Genomic DNA, 22,184 nt, shown 5'->3' with positions numbered 1-22,184 from the left:
ACATCCTATCTACTCCTTGATTGGTTGTTTTCCGTGTCTATCAGTATTTACTTATCTCAAACTATTTTGTAAAAAAAAGGGCACTGTTTCTTGATTATGTTACGTTTAGGCTACTGTAAATTAAAGACTTTATGAGTGAAGACAAGGAAAAAGCACGTTTTTCGCAATTACTCAAACAGCGTGTTTGTATTCGTTTCGTATTTGTTGCGCAGCAAAAGCTACTCCCACGGAAGTGACCATGATTGGAAGAACAGGCGACGTATTTGGGCGCTGACGCAATGTCCCAGCGCCTGGCAACACGCAGCGAGTGATTCATTGTAAAGTTGGGAGATGGCTTGGCTAATTTGTTATTTCACTAAGATATAAACATGTCCCTTAGCCGGACAGCTGCTAACCTATATATTTTACACTAATAATTCGGTTTGTATCATACAATCATCCAACCATGAAGTTGCTCCATAAAGATATTGAGAAAGATAATGCCGGGTGAGTGAGCGCTGATGGCTAATGCTAGTAAGCTAACCAGCTTGCTGTGTTGTAGCTGACTGTACATGTGTCAGTGTAGTGAGTTACATTCCCGTGTACACTCAGAGGACGGGAGAGGTGTGGGTTTTGTATTAATAAGCAAACCGACCATTTTGTCTTAATATGTGTTAAAACAGAACCTTTACTAACATGTTACAACTTCTGGTTTAGCTTTAGCTTTACAGACTGAATTGACAAACCACACCTTAGGGAGTAAACCAAACAAACTTGTGTAAATAAATATAGTAATACACACTATGTACTTTGGGAATTCATGTGCCATTTTACCACCTTCGCATCTTAAATTGGGAGCATATCTATTTTTAAAAAAAAATTGTTATACCAAAACCACACGAGTGCAGATCCTGGCTTATTGATCACCAAAGCTTAATTCAGTCAGGTGACTCTGGTGCCCGAGGAGGCGGAGGATATGTGGCATACCTACAACCTGCTCCAAGTCGGGGACAGCTTAAGAGCCTCGACTATCAGGTAATAATCAATATATTACACAAAGACACAGGTGAAGCCCTGTAATAATGCAGATTTCTTCATTTTTTTCTTCATTTCATGGGTTTGTAAAATATGCTGGCAAAAGAAGTTAAAGATTAAGATGCAAAAGAAAGGTTGTGTGTGCAAGACTGCTTTGTAGAAATACTTTAGAAATATATGGTATTCATGTATCCTGATTATTGTATGAATTTTGATATTATCTAATTAAGGTAGATATTAATTAGACCACACGTCCTCCATTATGATAGTAAGTCACTCGGTCAGACTAAGCTAACATTGCCTCAGGATGGTGGTGCATGGGATCAGGCCTCTTGTTTGTAGTATTCCTAGAGTATCGTAATTTATTCAATAAAATATCATATTTAGTCTTCGTGTAACAATACAATATCACCACGTCAATTTTTTCCCCCCCCACCTATAATCTTTAATAAAAGTTCTAGTTATATCTGCGGTGCAAGTTTCCATTTTTGAGTATTTGTATCGGTATTCCATTCAGTGTTGGTGGGATCATTGTAGTTGATATACCACAATGTTCAAGCAAACAAACAAACAAAAAAACCACCCACATCCCTCGGGCAGCATTGATGTAGCTGTAACTCAACTTTATGCCTCTTTGTGACTCAGTGTGTGGAGCGATGCTCTGACACCGGTGTGAAGTTGTGTTTATTATAGTCATTCTGTGTTATTCAAGGATTTTTATAGCTTTCAGCATTACTCTTCTACCTTAGTGTTTTGTTCTGAAAAATACACAGCTCATCATCAGTGCAGCAACTAAAGCTTCGGCTTCTGTCCTTTTCCCACAGAAAGGTGCAGACCGAGTCCCCTACAGGAAGCGTGGGCAGCTCGAGAGTCCGAACTACTCTGACGTTGTGTGTGGAGACTATCGACTTCGACACCCAGGCCTGCCAGCTGAGAGTAAAGGGAACTAACATAGAGGAGAACCAATATGTCAAGGTCTGAGATTTATAAACACTCTGGTAAATGGGCTGGGTGAAATAGTTACTATTTTTATTTTCTGTTTCCTATATGAACCTGTCTTAAATGTAAAAAAAAAGGCACTTGCCCTCCGTCTGTGGACAATACAACGACATCATTGGCACCTTTTACATATTCTGCACATTGTAGAGAAGAACAGTAGGATCAGCTGGCTAGCAATAGCAGGAGTCAATGCAGCCTTTGGAAAATGGTTTAGACCAGACTCTATACTTATTTTCCAGCATCTGTGAAGACTGGTTGTTCCACTGTGTCAGTGGGGTTATGTCAGGACTGACATAAAAAGCATAGTCTGTCTTTTATTATAAGTGACTCCAAAATGTCTGGAGATGTCTGGAGCCTTGATCTCCTCCATACCTGCTTCATGCCCTGGAGGTCGGGGCTATGGCTCCCCACACCCTCTAGCAGATCATTACATGAAGGAACCTTTTAAATACAAGCGCGCTCATTCTCACAAGTGTCCACACAGGTGCTCACAGACACAAACTACACCCTTTTTGTCTCCTACCTCAAAGAACACTGTGTGCTGTAAATCATACGTGCTGCATAATAATATTCAATATTTAATATTTACTGCTATATACACATAGAGTATCGCAATGGTGTTGTGTTTATTATATTGCTGTTTTTGTTTGCTTGTTTTCTCTTTTTTTTCTCTCAACAGGTGATCCAGATGATATATATAGAAATATGTTGTTGTTTTTTTGCCCCCGCCCCCCCTTTTCTTTTCCCTTTTCTTTTCCCTTTTCTTTGCCCTTCATCACTATTCCTCTTCCCCGCTGTCTTTGTTTCCCTCCCTCCCCTGGTCATGTCTGTCCTGTCTGTAACAACTGAAAATAAAATAAAATAAATAAATAATAAAAACAAAGGTCAATCAAATGGACCAATACGGCAAGGCAGGGATGGTCCACTTGGTAAAGTAATTCTGTTGGGCTTCTCTTTTTGCCTTCAGACAATAATTCTGATGGCAAAAGAGCCAAACGGGACAGGTGGCAAAAAAAATAAATAAAAAAAATAAGTGACACCAAAACGAAGCAACTAATGTCAGCTGCTTTTCTGCTGTGGTTTTCTTCTTGACACCAGATCCGTTATCTGATTTTTAGGTTGAACATTGGGTTTTTTTGTTTTAACTTTTATAGAGCATCGTAGGTTTGTCTGTTTACTTTTCACCAAGAACGCTCCCCCATCAACAGCTGTCTCAGGAACCAATGTTTCTGTCTTTTACGGTCTCTGATTTTATGACTTTGTCATGTTGCACAAAAGCAGAAATTAACCGATTTAATCTGACGTACCACCCAACCCTGGGATGCAGGCTAACTTGTGTTTGAAATGAAAAGTAGTTGTGATTGTGTTGTATTTTTTTGCTCTTCAGATGGGGGCTTATCACACTATTGAGCTTGAGCTCAACAGGAAGTTCACTCTGGCTAAAAAGAACTGGGACAGTGTCGTGCTGGATAGAATTGGTAAGCAGATGCTACCTCAGTACTCCGACCACCAAAACAACTATAAATTGTTTACTGCTATGTCTGACTGTCAGTTATTTTAAAGCATGTACTTCCTACTACAAGTAATCACAAAGACTCTTAAGCTGTATATAAATACATACATACATACAAGTAATATATATATATATATATATTACATATATATATATATATATATATATATATATATATATATATATATATATATATATATATAATATATATAATATATATATATATTATTATATATATAAGTAAGATCTTACTTACCTTTCTTAAAATCTCTCAAAATCTTGTTTTCTGATGAAGATGGCTGCCCCTCATTGAGCCTGGTTCCGCTGGAGATTTCTTCCTGTTAAAAGGGAGTTTTTCCTTCCAACTGTCACCAAGTCCTTGCTCATAGGGGGTTATCTGATTTTGGGTTTTTTTCTCTCTAATATTGAAGGGTCTTAACCCTACAACATAAAGGTGACAGTTGTTGTGATTTGACACTAAATAAATAAAATTGAACTGATTATAGCAGATAGAAATTTCTTGGCTTTGGTAACTGTTCTCAAAATTTCTGCAGCTGTTTGGCTAGTTTTCTCATTTTATTCAGATTTGTTCAAATTCAACAGGCTGTCAACAGTTCTCTTATAAGATATACTTTGAGTTAATCGTTAATAGTGTAGGGGTTTACACATTCACGCAACAAGGGTCCACAGTTCGATCTCAGCAGGCAAATAAAAGATCAGCTCAAAGTAGCTTTTACTATTTTTATATCAACCTTTTTTATTCTTGAAATAAACAATCATAAACAAAACAAAGACCTTCTCTTTTTAAAATTCTGGTCAAGCAGAGAAAGCTTTTTCCAGATGGCAAAAATTGTAAGCCGAGTGAATAAAATCACCGAACACTTTATTGGGAAAACCACCGTAGAAGATGTTGGAAATTTTGTCAATTACGTTTTAAATATAACTTCTTCTTTTTCTTTCCATTATATCATTGTCTACGTTTTAGATCAGGCATGTGACCCGACCCAGAGGGCAGATGTGGCTGCTGTGGTAATGCAGGAAGGCCTGGCCAACCTGGTGCTCGTGACACCTGCCATGACGCTGCTTCGTGCAAAAGTGGAAGTCACCATTCCCCGTAAGAGAAAAGGAAGCTGCACACAGCACGACAAGGTAAAAGCGATTTATAGGCGACTGATCAGCTGTTAGCGAATCGGGAGCTCTAAAAGCAAGCAAATGGGAATGAAGTGACATTTTGAAAAGGGCACAGTGCCAAATCTGAATATGAAGATACAGCTAAAATGTACACAGTGTGCCAACCCATTTATAATTTTCATATTGCGTGAGTGTTTTGGTGTAGATGTCATGGGAGTTAGGAGCTTACTGACTAAAACAAAGTAGGCAGATATACATATTCAAATATATTTAAATGTTTTTAAATGGGATTGAGTGGAGTTCAAGTGGATTACATTTCTCTTTAGCCTCAGGAAGTCAACCTCAGTTTTTTTTGTTTGTTTTCTGTGATATTTCTGTGATAGTGTAACAAAATATTTGGTTGTCCCCTTTCTTTGGGGATGTAACACTGAGAGAGTTTTTCATCCTGTGTGCTTACTGTCAAAGTGTCTGTTTGCAGGGACTGGAGAGGTTTTATGAAGCTGTGATGCAAGCCATTCTCCGTCACATCAATTTTGATGGTAAGGCTGTTGTGTGCGCATAGACACTTCTGCCTTTTTTTTTTAAACTTATTGTAACAGTTCCAGTTTAATATTTGCTGTGAAGCTTTCATTCATGGTGATGTGCATCATTGTGTTTTGTTCCTGATACTGTTTATTAATGTTATAACTTAAGAAGACTTTTCACTCTCACTGGATATTTTTCAGTGGGATCATACATGTTTTAGAGTAGTAACCTCTATTTTCCTGTAAACATAATACCTCTTATTAAATTGCTTCTGTGTTTTACTACATATATAAATCTAGACAGATGTGGATGTAAACTGCTGGTTCAGGTAGTTTCTCTTTACAGAAGATATCATTTCAAAAGAGTTGAGATTTAGATTTTTTTCTTTCTTACTTTCTGCCAGTTGTGAAGTGCATCCTGGTGGCCAGCCCAGGCTATGTGAAGGACCAGTTTACGACCTACCTCTTTAATGAGGCGGTACGGCAGGACAACAAGATCCTGCAGGAGAATCGGCCCAAATTCATGCTGGTCCACTCATCGTCAGGTCATAAGTACTCACTCAAAGGTAGGAGCTGCTGCCACTTGACAGCGAAATTAAATTGATCTCATTATAAGGTGCAAACTCACTGAGACAACTGTTGTTTTGCAGAAGTCCTTTCTGACCCCACTGTGACAAATAGGCTGTCTGATACGAAGGTGACTATGCATCCTGTGATTTAAGAGTTTGTGCATATTTGTGCATATGATTGCTAAACTGTGCACACAGCTTTTTAAACTCTGAGCAAAAAAACACATTTTTTATTATAAATTGTATTAATCTGTGTGGAATTATGAATTTTTTTCACTGGAGACATAAATAATTTTGACCTGTTGTTTTGTATCTTGCTCCTCAGGCAGCCGGAGAGGTGAAAGCCCTGGAGGACTTCTATAAAATGCTGCAGCATGAGCCTGACCGAGCCTTCTACGGGTGCGTGCTTGATGATGGAATGTAACAGTTAACTTATATCGTTAACACTGATCATAAACAACCTGCATATCTTTGCATCGTCACAGCCTCGCTCATGTGGAGAAAGCTGCTGAGGCCCTCGCTGTCGACACCTTGTTGGTAAGCGACAAGTTGTTCAGGTAGGTGTGCATGAGGGATGCTTTTGACAGGCAGTGTTATTCTGCCTCGTTGCTGCTGTTGTTTATGTGTAACATGTTCACTAACATACTGATGAGTAAGTTCAAAGAACTTTTCCTTTCTGTGTTTTTATTTTTGTCATATCAATATAACATTACTAGGGTGGATGCACATACTGAACACAGCCAGGATCAAATAATGACGTCAGCATATGTACATGTATACACTCCAAGCAGTCAGTCTTTAGGCTGCTCTTCTTTAAACACTTGATTTATGACAGCTTTCTGGGACGTCTATGTTATTTAAAAAAAGAGGATATAAAATCGTCATTACGGGCCCACAGTTCTGCCAGTTTCAATGCTTAATTTGTTTTGTCAGGCATCAGGATATCCCCACCAGGAGTCGCTACGTTCGCTTGGTGGACAATGTGAGAGACAATGGTGGCACTGTCAGGTAACTTTGTAAATACTATGTTTGTAGACTTAAAAACTGATTTTTTGTTATGTGCTATATGTGTCATTTTGTTAAAAGTAGAAATGCAGGCTCCTGTAGATTTACATGCTGGCTAGAACATGTTTAAAATACTTTGGAAAACATCAGGCTAATGACTTTTTCTCTCTTTTCCACGCAGAATATTCTCAAGCCTTCACGTTTCGGGTGAACGTAAGTTATTGCTCCCTTCCTGTAGTTGAAGTTAACTCTTTAGCTCTCTCAGACTCTAAGGAGCTGTCGTTTCTCAACTTGATGTCCTGTCACGTTTGTTTTCAATGCGTAAAAAAATCCCCCATAGATTCCCATTACTATCACTATAGCCACAGTACTGATACCAACAGTGCCATCCTTACTTCCTCAATTTGACAAGTAACTTCCCACAGTCCTGTCCCTCGCTAAAAGCTGAAGTAGTTGAAGTTCATGAACCTAAACAAGACTTTAGGAAAACTGAGAGGACATCGTTCAACAGCACTAAAGTATTGAACTGCTGTCATTTCGTTAACATTAGTCGGTTAACTGTTAGCAATTACTTGAGCCTAGGGGTGACAATCTGGTCTTCTTCTATTGCTGGTCCCAGATCTGGATATATTGGAGGGTTGGGTCACAACCTAAAAATGCTCTTGTTGTTCATATGTGAACCTTACAGTTGATGTTAATATACAGTTTTTGAACTACATCAGGCAACTTCTAAAAAATGCCTCTTAACTTTTTTTAGCATTTTCTTCTGGATTTGATTTCTCATGAACATTTGCAATGGATTGCGTAGGATTTTTTTTTAAATCTGATACCATCATGGTTTAAATCCATGTCTGCTAATTTATTTTCCTCTTCTGCACTGGTTTTGTTGATGTATAGCTACATCACTTGAGCCTCAAAAAAACTGTATCTGGCCTGTATGGTCATCCCTGCCGGAGCACCACTGAAACTCTCTGCACTTTTTTTCTGCAGGGTTTGTTACTTAACATGAAATCCCTAATAAGAGTAAAATAATGAAAAATAAAGCGTAGGATTAATTTACCGCTGTCAGTTGGACTCAGTGAATTGATGACGCCACACACATAAAGTGATAATCTCACTCTTTATTGATGTCTTACTCAAATAAGAAGTCAAGAATTTGTGCTACAACTGCACCAATTGCATTTTTATAATTAAATATAAAGCCAGTCCGCAGTACAGGATGTGTCACCTTTTGATTTATTCTGGACTGTCTCACCAGAACTGACTCAGCTGAGCGGGGTGGCTGCCATATTGCGGTTTCCCATCGCCGACCTTTCAGACGCCGAGGACAACAGTAGCTCAGATGAAGACTGATCCACACAAACACCCCAGACTTCTCCCGATACCCGCCCTCAGTTTTGCAGATAAACATGGGAATGTTCAATGTGTTATGAAACAACGAGTCGTGAGAAATTCCACCCCTGTAACAGCCACATCTTTTACAAATCAAATTAACATGCCTGATTTTCTAAAGTGGCCATAAATTCACTTAATTTTGATGCAGTTTTGATGGTTTTTAAGCTAAAGACAGAAAATCCTCAATTCACAAGAAGGGCAGTAAGATGAATCTAACATTTTTTTCGCCAAGTCACAAAAACCCATTCATTTTAAATGATAGCAATAGCAAAATCAGTGACTTCTTAAGTCAAGTGTACATACAATATATCTTTCTTGCAATTAAACAGCAGAAGCATGCAACTACTCCTGTCGTTTATCACCATTCATGGGTTAAATACAGATTTGACCAAGATATAAAAATAGATATTTTCTTTCTCACAGTTATTTTTTTCTTTCATTTAAAAAACTATTTAAGGGCATTACACCCCAAACTACTGCATATCGACCTCTATAAATCAAGTATGTTCAGGATTTTCAATTAGATACAATGATGTGATTTACAGTTAGAACACTGTAGGTTCCTCTTATTCTTCTTTGGCAAAATGTCAAATTATGAACTTCCCCTGTGAAGAATTTCAGCAGCTCGGACTAAAGTGCATTTTTTAAATGTAACTTTAAGAAAAAAACACAATTTGCTTCTGTATATTAACTTCATATTTATTGACTTTCCCTTTTAATTTAGCTTTTTATGTAAATGTTACATTTAAGAATAGGGTTTTATTATTTTTAGGGTATTATTATTCTTATTTTATACACATCAGTATTTAATTGTCAGATTTATTGAAGCACTTCTGCTTCATTATCTCAATAAGGGGCTGTGATTAAATAAGTGTGAAGGTAACTTCTAACTAAAGCTAGCTACTTTAGATAGGCTAGCTAAGTTAGCTAACGTAGTTACGTTAGCTAGAGTGGGGTTATCTAAAGCCAGCTAAACTAGTTAGCTAGAAAATTAAATAAATTGATAAGTTAGGTAATTAGAGAAATTATACATTGAAAATTAAATGGGAAGGTAAATAAATGGGGGAATACAAATGTAAATATGGAAATAAATCAAAACATTTATTTTTATATCAGATTTTATAAACGTATTAATTAATGGCTATATTAATTTACAGTAGTTATTTTTGGGCAGTTAATGGCATATTTCTTTAATATTTTAATATATATATATCTATAGAGTATTGATTTTGGCAGTTCCGGCCCTCCATATACTCCTCCCTCACTGAATGCTAAATTCAAGTGTAGCCTTGACTGCAAGCATGCGTGAACTAGCTGCACTTGGCATCACTCAGCAGGACACTGGTAGCTCTTAATCCAGGCTAAATCCTCCAGTGTGCCCCAGTGTAGGTAGATAATTGAACAGATAACCATGACATGCATTATCTGGTGGCTGTTGCCCCAGTTGTCAAACAATCCTGGCCTGAAGCGCTCAGGGATCTGGACAATGTTGACAAGCCCTCCCAGTAAAGCTAGACAGTCCATGATGACAAAGAGACGCAGGGAATTTGGGCTTCCTACCCCGCTGCCATAAACCCGAAACAGGAAGAGGCTGAAACGGAACAAGGCCTGCCAAACAAACGATCGCAGGCGCCGGACGTTAGTGCGGGCAGTGGTGGCACAGTAGATCCCGTGGGCTGACAGGAGGATATAGACCAGCAAGGCAGTCTGTTGCACGATTGGGTAGCAGAGGAGGGTGATATAAATGATAGGAATTGCCCCTGGAGAGATAATGCAAGGTTGCTGTTACTGGCATTGTTGTCAGCATGGTTATTTTTAGTCAACACTAGAAATTGTTTGGTATCTTGTTATTTTTGCTGCTGTTTTTCAGAAGCAAATGTTAACCATTAGGTCGAACTAAAGGAAAAAATCAGGAGTGATCCAGGGTTCCTCTGAAAAACACAAACTTTATGGCAATCAGTCTGATATTTATTGAGGTCTAGCCTTAAAGTTGTGGATAATCCCATGCACTGTTAAATGAGGGCTTAAGGCTTGACTTTGACTTTTGGTAGGCTTGAACTATCTTTGCAAAAGACTTTACATGAGACTTTTAGGCTTATTGACCGACTTAAGTGATTCTGGGAGGAATTGTTTAATGTTTAATATCTTTAATCTGCCTGAAGACTTAATTGGTTGTTTTTAAGACCACCACAGTATTTTGTCCATTCTTATTCACGTTCACACTCCTGTCAGAGCTTTGAGGTCTGCTAATCAGACAACCTCAATACTCCGACATCTAGACTAAAGGGTTAAAAACTCGGTCGTTGGTGGGACTACTGCTAGAGAGAGTTGCTACTCCACATTAAAAGAGGCCAGTTGATTTGGTTCAGGTATCTGACTAGCATGCCTCCTGAGGACTTCCTTGGTGAAGTGATTCAGGTATGTCCCACTGTGAGGAAGCTCTGAGGCTGACCAGGAAAGATTATCTCTTAGTTGGCTTAGGGAATGCCCTGGTGTCTCCCAAGAAGAACTGGAGGAGGTGGATATCTACTAACACTGGTACCCCTGCAACCTGGACCCGGATAAGAATTAGAAGATGTATGGATAGATTTTTAAAGAAAGAAATGTGGATGCAGCCCCCCCCCTGAATTGTATCAAAACCATAGTATTCAGCATTTCTAAAATTTTTGTTGTAACTTATCAATGCTTGTTAATGGCTTGAATTCCAGAAACGTAAAACTTGAAAACATCTTAGTTATGACCAGTAAGCCCCTCTGGTCCCGGTCTTAGCATCAGAAGCAATCTCTGTGGTTACATTTACTTTCTTTCATCAACCTACCGAGGGTGTTAACTAGGCAGACGCCGACCATGTCCAGGGAGAGCAGCGTGTCGTACACGTGTTCTCCTCCCACGTGGTTCATGAACAAATGGTAGACCACTGATCCCATGGTGGGACAGAGGCAGGCCAGATAGTGGACAACACATATCCAGATGCTGTCCACCTCCTTCCAGGGGATACTAAAAGGTAGCAGCACCAAGAAAAGGAAGAAAGGAATTCCTGAAATGACAGGAAGATGGAAAAAGAACATTATTTTTCTGAAATCTGCAGAATATAAAAATAATTTGTTGAGTATTTTGAGGTATGTGCCACTGCTGTAGGTTAGTGTCAGCTTAATTTATAGTGGCATTTTAAACACAGTACCTTAGTGCAACACATAGAAGTACCGCCTGTTGCAGAACAATATGAGGAATTCAATGGACCGAAACGGTTCCTCTGTCTAATTGTAATTTTTACTAGAAATGAGTAGTTGGTTCATACATAGAGAAGCTCGAGCAGCACTCTAATGCTAATACGCTTCACTTCCCCTTAGTAAGAGTGTTAGGCTTAATGAACTTATGGGATAGCCATGTTGAAAATGGGGCAAGAAGACGACAAGGCCTACTGAAGTTCAAGGCTATGAAGTTTCTAGTTTGTGCACGGACCAATTTCCCTTTTTTGATGTTTTTTCCATGACTAAGCCAGCCTTGAAAAGTTTCACATTAAAACCAGAAGTTTTAAAGATTTCTTAACACATATCTCATTCTACAGCAGCTCAGAATCTGTGCAAAGTTGTCTTTGGATGCTTCACTCAAGATCCGTATGGGCATTTACAGATCAGAGGTGTCGGTCACCTTCAACGGCCCAGTTAACCAGTGGACACTGTCAGGGCTCTGATTCCCAGGGCAGATTACAGCTAATACCCCATATCCTCATTACCCATCCTTATCAAGTGTGTTTGTATCTGGCCATAAGTGAGAGTTGACATGCGTGACCTGTTTAGTTTGCGGGTTAATACGATTCAAGGTGAGAGAAACTTGCTTTGCGTATAAAGTGTAAAAATATATTTCAATGATGATTCAGGTATAGTAAGAAAGGCTGCAATGGCATTTTCTTATTAAGTCCAGAATAAAGTTTAGGCATGTATACACCAGTTGAAAGAAGCATAACTGCTGGACTTACCGTGTGTGTAGATGTTCCCCAGCTCATTGTGCATGTAGAAGAGGCTCCTGACGCACTCTTCAGCTGTGGACACCGGCCGGTAACCCGTCAGGACATATTTGTTGAACTGAAGGTAAGCAGGAGTCTTTGCAAAGTCCAAGAGCCGCGGTCCTTTGTAAAGCACCATCATGACTTCCTGCAGCCAGTGCCCTCACATTTAGCTTCCTCACCATTTAGATCATAAAAAGGGCGCTCTCGGGACTCCCGGCCTGGTCTTGACCACGACCAGCCGGAAACTCTGGTCCTCAAAACCCATCATTGGACAGGTATAAGTCCATGCAAGCAACCTGTTGAGCTGGCTAAGTGGCATGATTTTGGACCAATCAGCGCACAGCCTTTATTCCTAAGCTGGGTAATCCCCCAGAAAAAGCCATGTGCACTTCTGCAGCTGCTCCTCCCTTGTAACTGACTCACACCTAACCAGCTTCATGGTTTACGTAACGCACTTTAACAAAACAGAAGTACTTCCCTTATGTACAGTAATACATGTATGCTTCTGTCACTCACGTTTGCCTACAACTGCACCAGGCTCAAGGATTACAAATCCTTACTGGGCGGTTGTTTTCTTCGTGACTCTTACTTAACCAGCACTGACGATTCCTTATTGTGTCCACTTATTATTTGAAAACAGGTTTGCAAATTACAGAGCCAGCAATGTGTGTAAAACATGCACAGGTCAGTAAAGAAACAACTTCCACTTTGAGGTTCTTTTGGTAGGTTTAATTACTCAAATACTGTACAATAACAAACACATGATTGCCACAAGTAGTAAAAAAGAATTTGTCATGTAAAATAAATTAGATGGAGTTATTGATTTTAGAAATATTTCAACTAATTTGAGGGGTTATTAAAAATGCTAAACAAAATTACATTTCAGTTGTAAGGATAACAGTAAACATGGGACAAAAATGTGAAGGACAAAACTAAACAAGACACCAAATTATCACTATTATATTATATCACATACAACAACAACAATTAAGAGAGATTCAATTTGTTGTTCTCAGTAGAGCTAACCTGTGGGAGGGGGTAAGAATACAGGAGAAAGGTGAGCAGGCTGGTTAAGATAAATACAGCACATAGGAAAAAACAGGTCTGTTCTCACCTTGATGCCCAGTATCCCCAAAGAAGCCATTCAGATCATATTTGTTGTCCTTTGCTCCTAAACAGACAGAAATATTCAATTTTATTATTTAATATGTAGTAATTCAACAGCCATGCAGCTGGTACACAGACTGAACTAAATAAATCGAATGCAGAAGGACTACAACTATGACGAAATGTACTTTTAGAATTAGCTTCCACACTCCCTTTTTTTGATGACAGTGTGACAAAATGTCAACACTTGGGAGGAAGACAAGAGCAGAAATATAGACTGGGTGGTCTGTGCAGAAGTGTCTAAAGCCTTCAGGCCTTACCTTGTGGCTGAAAATGCAGTTTGAGATGCTGCTGGATGTGTATCTGACGCGGCAGGTCATCGGGTTGCTCGGACACCTGAGTCGTACCCTCTGATTCTGTAGCGGGTGCTGAGTCGAGGGTGAGGCCAGCTGTCCCTTCTAGGTCGGGGAAGTGCCGAACATCACTGGGCATCGCGTCAGCTGTGAATGAAGACTCTGCAGGGAGACGGGAGTGGACAGACGGATAGGCCAGGTTGGGGCTGGGGCTGGGGCTGGGGGCTGCAGGAAACACAGCAATTATGAGACAGTGCCATAAAAGGGGGGGAGGGGCAGAAAAGATGCATAAAAAAATATATAAATGTAAATTTAAATATCAGTATTATTATTTATTTTTATTACCTTGTGGTTGCACTCGGCCATTTATGTAGCCCAGGTTTTCTGAAATTGTCAGATGAACAGTGACGTGAGCACAGTGAAGCCACAACAGATACCAATGCAGAATAAGCTTTTATACCCACCGTATCCATCAATGAATCTCCCCACGCCTTCAGCTGCAGGCCCTGGAGTGGGCAGCTCTCCTTTCACTGTGAGTAAAAAAGATGAATGAAGATGAATGAAGCAGGTGATGTTGGGGTCCATATGTTCTGTGAATCTCTCAGAGATCAAATTCTTTTTCTGACGCACCGTAGGATTTTCTAGCTGAATTGGACTCAAGGGGCTGGGGCTCATAAGTTAAACCTGCTGCACCTGTTTAAGCCAAAATGAAGATAAATATGAAAATTATTTGTACACTTCAAGCCTGACTGGTCGGGTAATTAATGACAAGTTATGACCAGTTTTACCTTCAGCTGCAGTTTCAAGAAGCTGTGACTGGTAAGCTCCCTGATTATCTGTTAAGAAATTATCACCAAATCATCAAGTTGATCTTATTTTAAACAGTTAAAACAGAAAGAAAAAGAAAAAAACCCCACATAAAACAGATATTATGTACCATATTTCCCAGAAGATTTAGCTTCACCATCAAAACCAACAGCCTGTGGTAGATAGGGACCCTCAGCACCACCTTAAACAAAGATGAAAACATGAAGGTGATAATTAAACCAGATAAATGCTGACAGGTACATGGTGGCACCATGTTTGCTCAGTCTCACCATATTTTCCTTTCACATTATGTCCAAGCCCGAGTGGGTCAGGTTGATATTGTGACACAGCCAGACCTGAAAAGAAAAATCCTAAAAAGTGAAATACAATAAAAGAACAAATGCATGGATGCTGTGTACGGTGGTTTCTCTCTGTGCACAGCCTGTCACCCTGTGGTTTTCACAGCTCTGGTTTCTTTATTATTTATTGTAGTCTGCATTTTTGTGGACTCATCATTGAGAGCTACATTTAGAAAACCACTGCTGCTTTCATGTCTAAGCTACAGACAAACCTCAGCCCAGCTTAGTATAAAGATTTCAAACAGGGGGAACACCTACGTTAAAAATACTGTATTAAATATTATAATCCTTTTCATTCCTGTATTTTTCCGCTTGTGTTTTACAGGAAGTTTTCATAGGTTTGCACTTGTGTTTGAGAGAAGCCATTTACCTCCTCTCTCTTTAAGACCCCATTCCCTAAAACAACAAAAACTTTCTTCTGATTCGCTGACTTCTGCAAGCTTGCTGAGGGGGCATCACCCAGTGTTTGTAAACTGCACGAGCTCTATGATGTTGGCGTGCTGCGTATATAGGAGATGACTGCGGTAAGAAAAGCGATGAGGTGATACGAGGTCATTTCAAAAGTAGAGGAAAATGAATCATTAGTATCATATGCAAATGAACACATTATCTGTTTGTGGCAACTAAATTCATCTTAACGACAAGCCAATCAGCATTTTTAAAAGGCTTTTTTAAAATTAATTTTATTTATTTTAATCATATTTACCAGTAGATTTTGTTTCCGGGCCCAGTCCAGCTGGTTGAGCTTCATAAGGCAGCCTTCCATAACCTTCAGAGGAACACAAGAAACAGAAAAACAAAAATGGTTAGAGGATCGTGACTGAGGTTTAGATGTTCACCAGGTAATTCAAACTGAAGAGAACTTAGTGACTGTCATTACTCTCCATATTTACCAGCTGTATTTCCAGCATTGCCAAGGCCAAGTAGTTGTCCACCATTGGGGAACCCTCCATATCCTGGCATAGATGGAAAGAAAACTGTTTAAAACGACCACAACCTTTTTATGGGAAACCTTTTTACGGGAAGCCTTTTCACAGCTAAGAGTAAGTTTTGAATTTATTTTCCTCTCCCCTTGGGTTCCTGGTTCATTTCTGGATAGACTAGAGAGTGTTTCCTGTTGGATTAGAAGAATGATTAGCCGGTCTCCAGGTATAGGATCCATGTCTAAGTTGGCATTAACAGTACCAGTAAGTGTGTTGAATTTATATAATTCAGAGGATGTTCTGAATCGCAGGAATGATGAAGAGAAACTGGAGCCTGAGCTAAATTTCAAGTGTTTTTGCAGAAGGTCCAAATACTTACGTAAATCAAATCCTAAAATCTGGTGAGTGTATGTTTTAAAGACTGCTTAAAACAAATATGTTCTCACCATATTTTCCAAACGGCTTTCCGTCACCTGCAGCACCATAGGGGCTAAATCCATAACCTGGAAAAAATGGGACAAGTGTGGTTATACTTCCTCTTTGTTGAGCACAATTTCAGCCAAGCCACACCACGGTGACAAACGTACCATATTTTCCTGCACGATTAATTCCCGTACCAACAGGCTGCCCAGAAAACTGCAGCCCACCGATGCCAATACCTGAATCAGAGCAAGCAGAACACGTGATCAGATGGGACATAAGTAATGAGAGACAAATACCGTTGAAGGTTGTGCATTGCAGAAAAGCACAGTGTTATTAGATATAAACTCAATATAGATATAAAATGATGTGTGCTTTCTTTTTTTTCCCCTTTCCCAGCACCCAGTTTCTGTCCACCAAGGGCAAATTCACTCATTCCTATAACAACAGGAAAAACTCTGCTGTTTATAGGTCTCTAAAAAAATTTTTTGTGTGGATTTTAAACAAAGATTAGTTGTATTTTGTTAAAATAAAATACATGTGAACATGTTAAGTTTTGCTAGGCACCGTATGTATTGCCTAATTTTCCATTTGGACCAAGACCTGCTGACTCAAACTCACTCATCCCTGCACAAATGCATGAAAAATATTTCAATTCCAATCAAAGTTTTACTCCACGGGAGAAAGGAGACTTCTTCTCTGTCTGATATTCTGCTCATACGTGCTTAGATTAGTTTTTCCCATGGTGACATGTGCTGTGTCCCAATTCGGGGTATGCACGCTTGAAGTACGCACACTACGCGTACTACGGACGGTGCGTACTATAAGTACGGGAAGTGCGGAAGTGAGAGGCTTGTGAAATGGGACGGTATATGCTTCGTCGCGCTGTTCAGGTTGCCTAGCAACCATGATACTAACCGCGTTACATACAGCTTTGTTTGACAGAAATGAAGGAGAAAAATGTTTTGTTGGTCAATCATTTTTGTCATGACATCACTTTGATTAGTTGAGTATCTGAGGCTGAAACCACAGGACTGTAAAACATGATTCAAGGGCTTCATTTCTGTACTGAACAGTCATTTAAGATTAGCTAGTAAACAATAATTAGTTAATGTTGTTCATGAGACTAAAGTCATCTCACTGTGGTAATGTAAATATAATATGGCCAATATTATAGTATTGTCAGATTATATATATATATATATATATATATATATATATATATATATATCACTGACTTTCAGCTTGTTGTGTTTGTGGATATATGACTGACTTTAATTATCCATAAAATCATCAGATTCTCTGTAAGATTAAGGTCGACTATATGTATATTTACAAGTAGAGGCTTTAAAACCAAGTTAATGCTGAAAGTACAAACATCACTAGTGTCACATAACTTTGCCGACATGTGGCCAACAGCAATGTTTTAATGTTCTTCGTTATTAAACATTCGCACATGAATAAGTGACGTCATATTCAGTACTTACTTTTGACAGTTCACTTTTCGGCCGCTCCCTTCTGCCGTATTTTGCAGCAAAATTATCCACACCCACCGCCGCGCTATGAATTGTGGGATATATGGGACCACGAAGCGTGCACCGGACCACGCTTGATATTTGGGGAAATCGACGGCGCATTTGGAGTATGCATTTCAAGTACACTTCGAATTGGGACAGCCGTCGTCGCGTGGCGGTGACGTAACCGCACTTAAAATGCGTACTTCAAGCGTGCATACCCCGAAATGGGACACAGCAACGGTCTTACCATCTACTCCAGCAGCAACCACTGGAGCTCCATTGTATGGAATCTGTCCTGTGCTACCTGTCCAATCAGCATCACTGAAATATATTTATAATATACTAGAGATGGCACGATACCACTTTTTTATGTCCGATACCGATACCGATATCATAAATTTGGATATCTGCCAATACCGATACGAATCCGATATAGTGTGTTTTTTAATCAATAAAACGTTTTTTTAATATCTTGCTGCATTTTGTATAAGTTTATACTCAAGTTCAAATAAATAACAACACTAAAGCTATTCTGTTAAACCTGTATGTAAAAAATACACTGCGCCCAAAATATTTCATAGTTCAGCAATACTGATCAATCTAATAAACTTAAACCTGCTCCATCCTCCCTATTCTGGTATGAGTACTATACTAATAGGGTTGCAAACTCCCAGCAAAAAAAAAAAGGGAACCACCCTCCACCTCATGATGCTTAATCGATGTAATCAAAATTAATTTGATGCAGGGGGAAAATGCACAAAAATAAATTATTTTTCAAGAATAATTAAATAGATTCAACATCTTTCTTCAACAGAATTGTAGACTGCACGGATGGTATCTTCCCGAAGGAAAAAGTAGTATAGCTTACTATATTAGACTTAACAGTTACTATATACAGTAATGGACTTCTATATATTTTACATCAGATTAAAACTTTGGGTGTAAGAGTCAGATAATTATTTATTAAAAGCTAGACATTTTAAATGAGAATAAGAAAGAAAAGTATGTCTTTGTGCCCCCTTTTGCCTGTTCATGCCCTATCGGCCCCCCCTGGCTACACTTTGCTAGATCCGCCCCTGCACAGTTACCAGCGGTCAGCTGCTAGAAAAGGATCCTGGTGTAGAAAGTAATATTAAATAAATTCTAACAACAGCATATCAAGCTTAAACGTGCTGCTGTTGTTCAGCCGCTGGTTTCCTCTTTCTGGTGAGAAGTGGGCCAAAAACAAACAAGAGAGACGGACTCGCGACAGAAAAGCCGATCAGCTGATCATTAAGCAGTTTCACGATTGAAGCAGCAGCAGGAGAGGGAGAGAGAGAGAGGCAGTCGCTCCATATATGTGTTGTTAAGCTTAACGTGGGAACGCTTTACAGACATTCAGAGATGAACTTACACACTTGCTTTACTTCTCTCTGGGATAACTTCCTCGGAGATGAAATGCTGGTTTGCTAGCAAGGCTACAAATACACACAGCTGCTCTATCACGTGATGCATACTGCTGCTACGTGCTACAGTTATGAGCCGAGTTACGCCTTGTCGCAAGTTTTGTGAGGTGCTTTTTTGATATTTAATGGATCGGATTACATTTTTTATTTCTCACCGATATCCGATCCAGTAATTTGGGTCAGTATCGGACCGATACCGATACGTAATATCGGATCGGTCCATCTCTATAATATACTTCACGATTATCTTATATTTAGCTATAACTAACTACCCACCCTTATCTATTACTCATTACCATACCTGATTTGCCATCAGGAACAGGCACAACTTGTCCAATACCTGGAAACACAGAGAAATGTTGCTGTTTACACAAAAATTAACTGCTGCAAAACAACATTTCTCAACGAAATGTCATAAAATGCTCTTACTTGCATATTCAGGCTGTACACCTGCACCGTAGCCATTTGCATAACCTGCAGCAAAACATAAACTATGTTAGCTGTTAATATCCAACAATGGCAGTCAAAATATGGCCCAACAGTTCCAGAGAGAAACAGCAACATTTCAGTAAAATTACAATGGCAGATTTTTAAAGATGCAAACTTCCTTACGCCGAACTACTCATCATCTTACACACTGATACAATGCACTAAATCTAAAGTGTTTCCATTTAAAAGTTCACCTCCAAAAGTATGTCCGTTCCTATATTCCCCTCCAAGGTAGCCTCCTCGTCCAAAACCTGAGTGAATACAGGAAAAATATCCTCACTTCAGCTGAGAACAAAAAACCCCAAAACAAATATCCCAAATCCTACACAAATCAGATTGTACTTTAAAAATTACATCAAAATGTTTCTATTTGTGATCAAGAAGACATTTACTGCTAGCGAATATTACCTGCTCCGTATCCATTGCCAAGTCCAGGGAACATTTGGCTTCCTGCAATAAAACCTTTTGGGAAAAAAAATCAAATTCTGTGTGTGTGTTTGTGTGTGTGTGTGTGTACACCAAGGAAGAAAACACATTCATGTAAATGATGAATTACAAAATAAACGCCTTGAAAATAAAGCTACAATTCCTGACATTGTTTTGTGAAACTAAAAACTAAGATCACTGTTAACAGATTAAACCTGTTAAAGCCTGACCCATGCAATAATTGTCAAAAAATGTTGACAGTTTAAAAAAAAGAAAGAGATTCACCACTTAAGCCCCAACGCCTAACCGATCTCCTGCCTTTTCCCCCATATTTGGGGGCGTTATGGCTTAAGAGGTTAAATAATAATTTGCATATATACATTATCATGTTTTAGGGAGAAAAATCACACTTATGATGTAAAACTCTCAAAGAATCAAAGATTTGACTATATGTCAAATATGATAAGTTTGGCTTTAAATGATTAACTGTTGAGTCAAAGAAGATTGCTATTTTGAATAACAGTCCTGGATGTAAGTAAATAAGTAGGCAAATGAAATAAATAGGTAGATAAATCAATAAATACACTAGATAGCTAATTGCAGCATTGGGTTGCACGATTGCAGATGCAGAGCAACCATCAGCTGGCAAAAGCTCATTTAATAGTGTAATGTACGAGATCACCTGAGCCTTCATCTCATACACAGTAAAAAATGGAGTGTCAATATTTCAGAGTAAACCTATTTTAACCTAGATAGAGTATTTACAACTCTATGAGGAGTAAACCAGCTCTAACATCAGAGTTAAAAGTCAGTGTAAAGTTTGTTAGTCACGCAGTGAAGACTTAACTCCACACAGTGTTGATTATTACCAGTCCGCCGGCCTGTGCGGCCTCAGAGCTCTAATGCGCATGGAATTTTCTCCGAAGAGCTGCTACAGTCAGGTAAGTGAAGTTAACATTCCCATACTGGTAACATTGTTTAAAAGGTATTTTTAAATTAAATAGCTCTTTATAGTTTCACTGATGTCGAGTGAGGACATGTTAGCAGCATTTACCCATAGGTTTAATGACATTCCAGTAGCTACATGCTAGCAGTTGCTAAAAGTTCAGATGTTCGTTATCTTCTCACTGCGTTAATATGAACCTAAAACATTTTAACTATGTATTTCTTCTAAATGCTGTCTAAATAATATCATTGTCACATGTCAAATCGCACAGTTTGAACAACTAAATTACCATTTATCAGTAAGCTAATAATCGCTAATTAGCTTACATAAGCGAACATACTTTCAGAAAATGTGGGTAACATTACCATAAAGTTAACTTTACTGGTTTATATTATTTTAAGCAAATGCCAAAGGCATACACTACTCTAGAGTTTTGCTCATTATTTAGTAAGAAATATGTATTTTGTGTAAATTAACTGATAGCAATGTTAATGACATGTTAAGTTAAGTAATATTATGTCTTTGGTACATCATACAGTTCATCCATGACCAACTTTTTTACTTTTCTGCAAACAACTACGACATTGGGGAAATGTCATATTGCTTTCTCTAGTGAGCATCATAGAACTGTGAATTGTAAAGGTTTGTTACATTAATTAAATGACCCTGAAATGAGAAACATAATAAATGCTGTTACTTTAACCTGTATATTTGTTGTTATTTCCATAATGTAGGATAGATCAGTTATTTAGTAATATAGCATCATAAGATGAATATGAAAAAATCACAATACAGAGAAATAAAAATGATATATTATTACACATCAGAGTGTTATTATTAAACTAAATTTGGAGTAAAAATAGCTCTATAAAGTGTAATCAAATTACTCTGAACAGTGTGAATAACCCTCAGTGTTAAATATTTTTACACATTTTGTTGTTAATTTTGACACTAAATTGAGTACAATTAACACTGAAAAGTTAACACTGGCCATAGAGTAAATTAAACTCTAATTTTGAGTGGGGCCAAATGTTATCTGAAGCAGAGTTAAAATCAACTCTGTAAGTGTAAAATTGACACTTGGTTTTTTACTGTGTACCTGGGACTCACCTTGACTTTGTGGCCTGCCTGATCTAATGTTATGTTTTAAACCTATAAGCACACAGCTCCTTTGTAAGTATTACACAGACACTTAAACATGAGGACAGTGTATTTCTCTCTGCGTTTGACACC

The 22,184-nt window shown here is 38.6% G+C and overlaps 3 protein-coding genes across 4 annotated transcripts in view; 1 reads left to right on the top strand and 2 right to left on the bottom strand.

The window, feature by feature from the left end:
* The first annotated feature begins 121 nt into the window (after positions 1-121).
* On the top strand, positions 122-14,165 carry pelo (pelota mRNA surveillance and ribosome rescue factor). Its single transcript, XM_085170026.1, has 13 exons — positions 122-486; positions 922-1,014; positions 1,839-1,989; positions 3,401-3,491; positions 4,512-4,675; positions 5,136-5,196; positions 5,586-5,747; positions 5,832-5,878; positions 6,076-6,149; positions 6,236-6,307; positions 6,684-6,758; positions 6,937-6,968; positions 8,014-14,165. Exons 1-13 carry the CDS (start codon positions 446-448, stop codon positions 8,106-8,108), a joined length of 1,158 nt encoding a protein of 385 aa, XP_085026152.1. The 5' UTR covers positions 122-445; the 3' UTR covers positions 8,109-14,165.
* On the bottom strand, positions 5,585-12,298 carry paqr4b (progestin and adipoQ receptor family member IVb). Its single transcript, XM_085170032.1, has 3 exons — positions 12,130-12,298; positions 10,969-11,187; positions 5,585-9,910 (listed from the first exon to the last, which is right to left on the bottom strand). The coding sequence occupies exons 1-3, from the start codon at positions 12,296-12,298 to the stop codon at positions 9,477-9,479; spliced, it is 822 nt and encodes a 273-aa protein (XP_085026158.1). The 3' UTR covers positions 5,585-9,476.
* The window catches only part of cmn (calymmin), a 21,493-nt gene continuing 12,538 nt past the window's right edge, over positions 13,230-22,184 (bottom strand). The window contains exons 28-43 of one of the 2 annotated variants that reach the window (XM_085170017.1): positions 19,988-20,041; positions 19,774-19,830; positions 19,520-19,564; positions 19,392-19,430; positions 16,296-16,367; positions 16,155-16,211; positions 15,679-15,741; positions 15,492-15,554; positions 14,717-14,782; positions 14,557-14,628; positions 14,408-14,455; positions 14,250-14,306; positions 14,084-14,149; positions 13,965-14,003; positions 13,587-13,844; positions 13,230-13,330 (exon numbers count right to left, since the gene is read on the bottom strand). In XM_085170017.1, the coding sequence (XP_085026143.1) occupies positions 13,230-13,330; positions 13,587-13,844; positions 13,965-14,003; positions 14,084-14,149; positions 14,250-14,306; positions 14,408-14,455; positions 14,557-14,628; positions 14,717-14,782; positions 15,492-15,554; positions 15,679-15,741; positions 16,155-16,211; positions 16,296-16,367; positions 19,392-19,430; positions 19,520-19,564; positions 19,774-19,830; positions 19,988-20,041 (1,157 nt within the window). The other variant, XM_085170016.1, reaches the window with a different exon arrangement.

The sequence above is a fragment of the Neolamprologus multifasciatus genome, chromosome 8, assembly GCF_963576455.1.
Source record: "Neolamprologus multifasciatus chromosome 8, fNeoMul1.2, whole genome shotgun sequence".
NCBI lineage: Eukaryota > Metazoa > Chordata > Actinopteri > Cichliformes > Cichlidae > Neolamprologus > Neolamprologus multifasciatus.
Note: the sequence above shows the minus strand (reverse complement) of the source record. Positions and strands in the feature narration are given on the sequence as shown.

Bases quoted from the DNA above. Each gene is read 5' to 3' on its own strand.
- pelo (XM_085170026.1), top strand. From the start codon at position 446: ATGAAGTTGCTCCATAAAGATATTGAGAAAGATAATGCCGG. The intron at 5,197-5,585 runs GTAAGGCTGTTG...ACTTTCTGCCAG, and splicing joins CCGTCACATCAATTTTGATG to TTGTGAAGTGCATCCTGGTG. The intron at 6,759-6,936 runs GTAACTTTGTAA...TTTTCCACGCAG, and splicing joins GACAATGGTGGCACTGTCAG to AATATTCTCAAGCCTTCACG.
- paqr4b (XM_085170032.1), bottom strand. From the start codon at position 12,298: ATGATGGTGCTTTACAAAGGACCGCGGCTCTTGGACTTTGCAAAGACT. The intron at 11,188-12,129 runs GTAAGTCCAGCA...CTGTCATTTCAG, and splicing joins GGGGAACATCTACACACACG to GAATTCCTTTCTTCCTTTTC. The intron at 9,911-10,968 runs GTAGGTTGATGA...TTATCTCTCCAG, and splicing joins CTGCCTAGTTAACACCCTCG to GGGCAATTCCTATCATTTAT.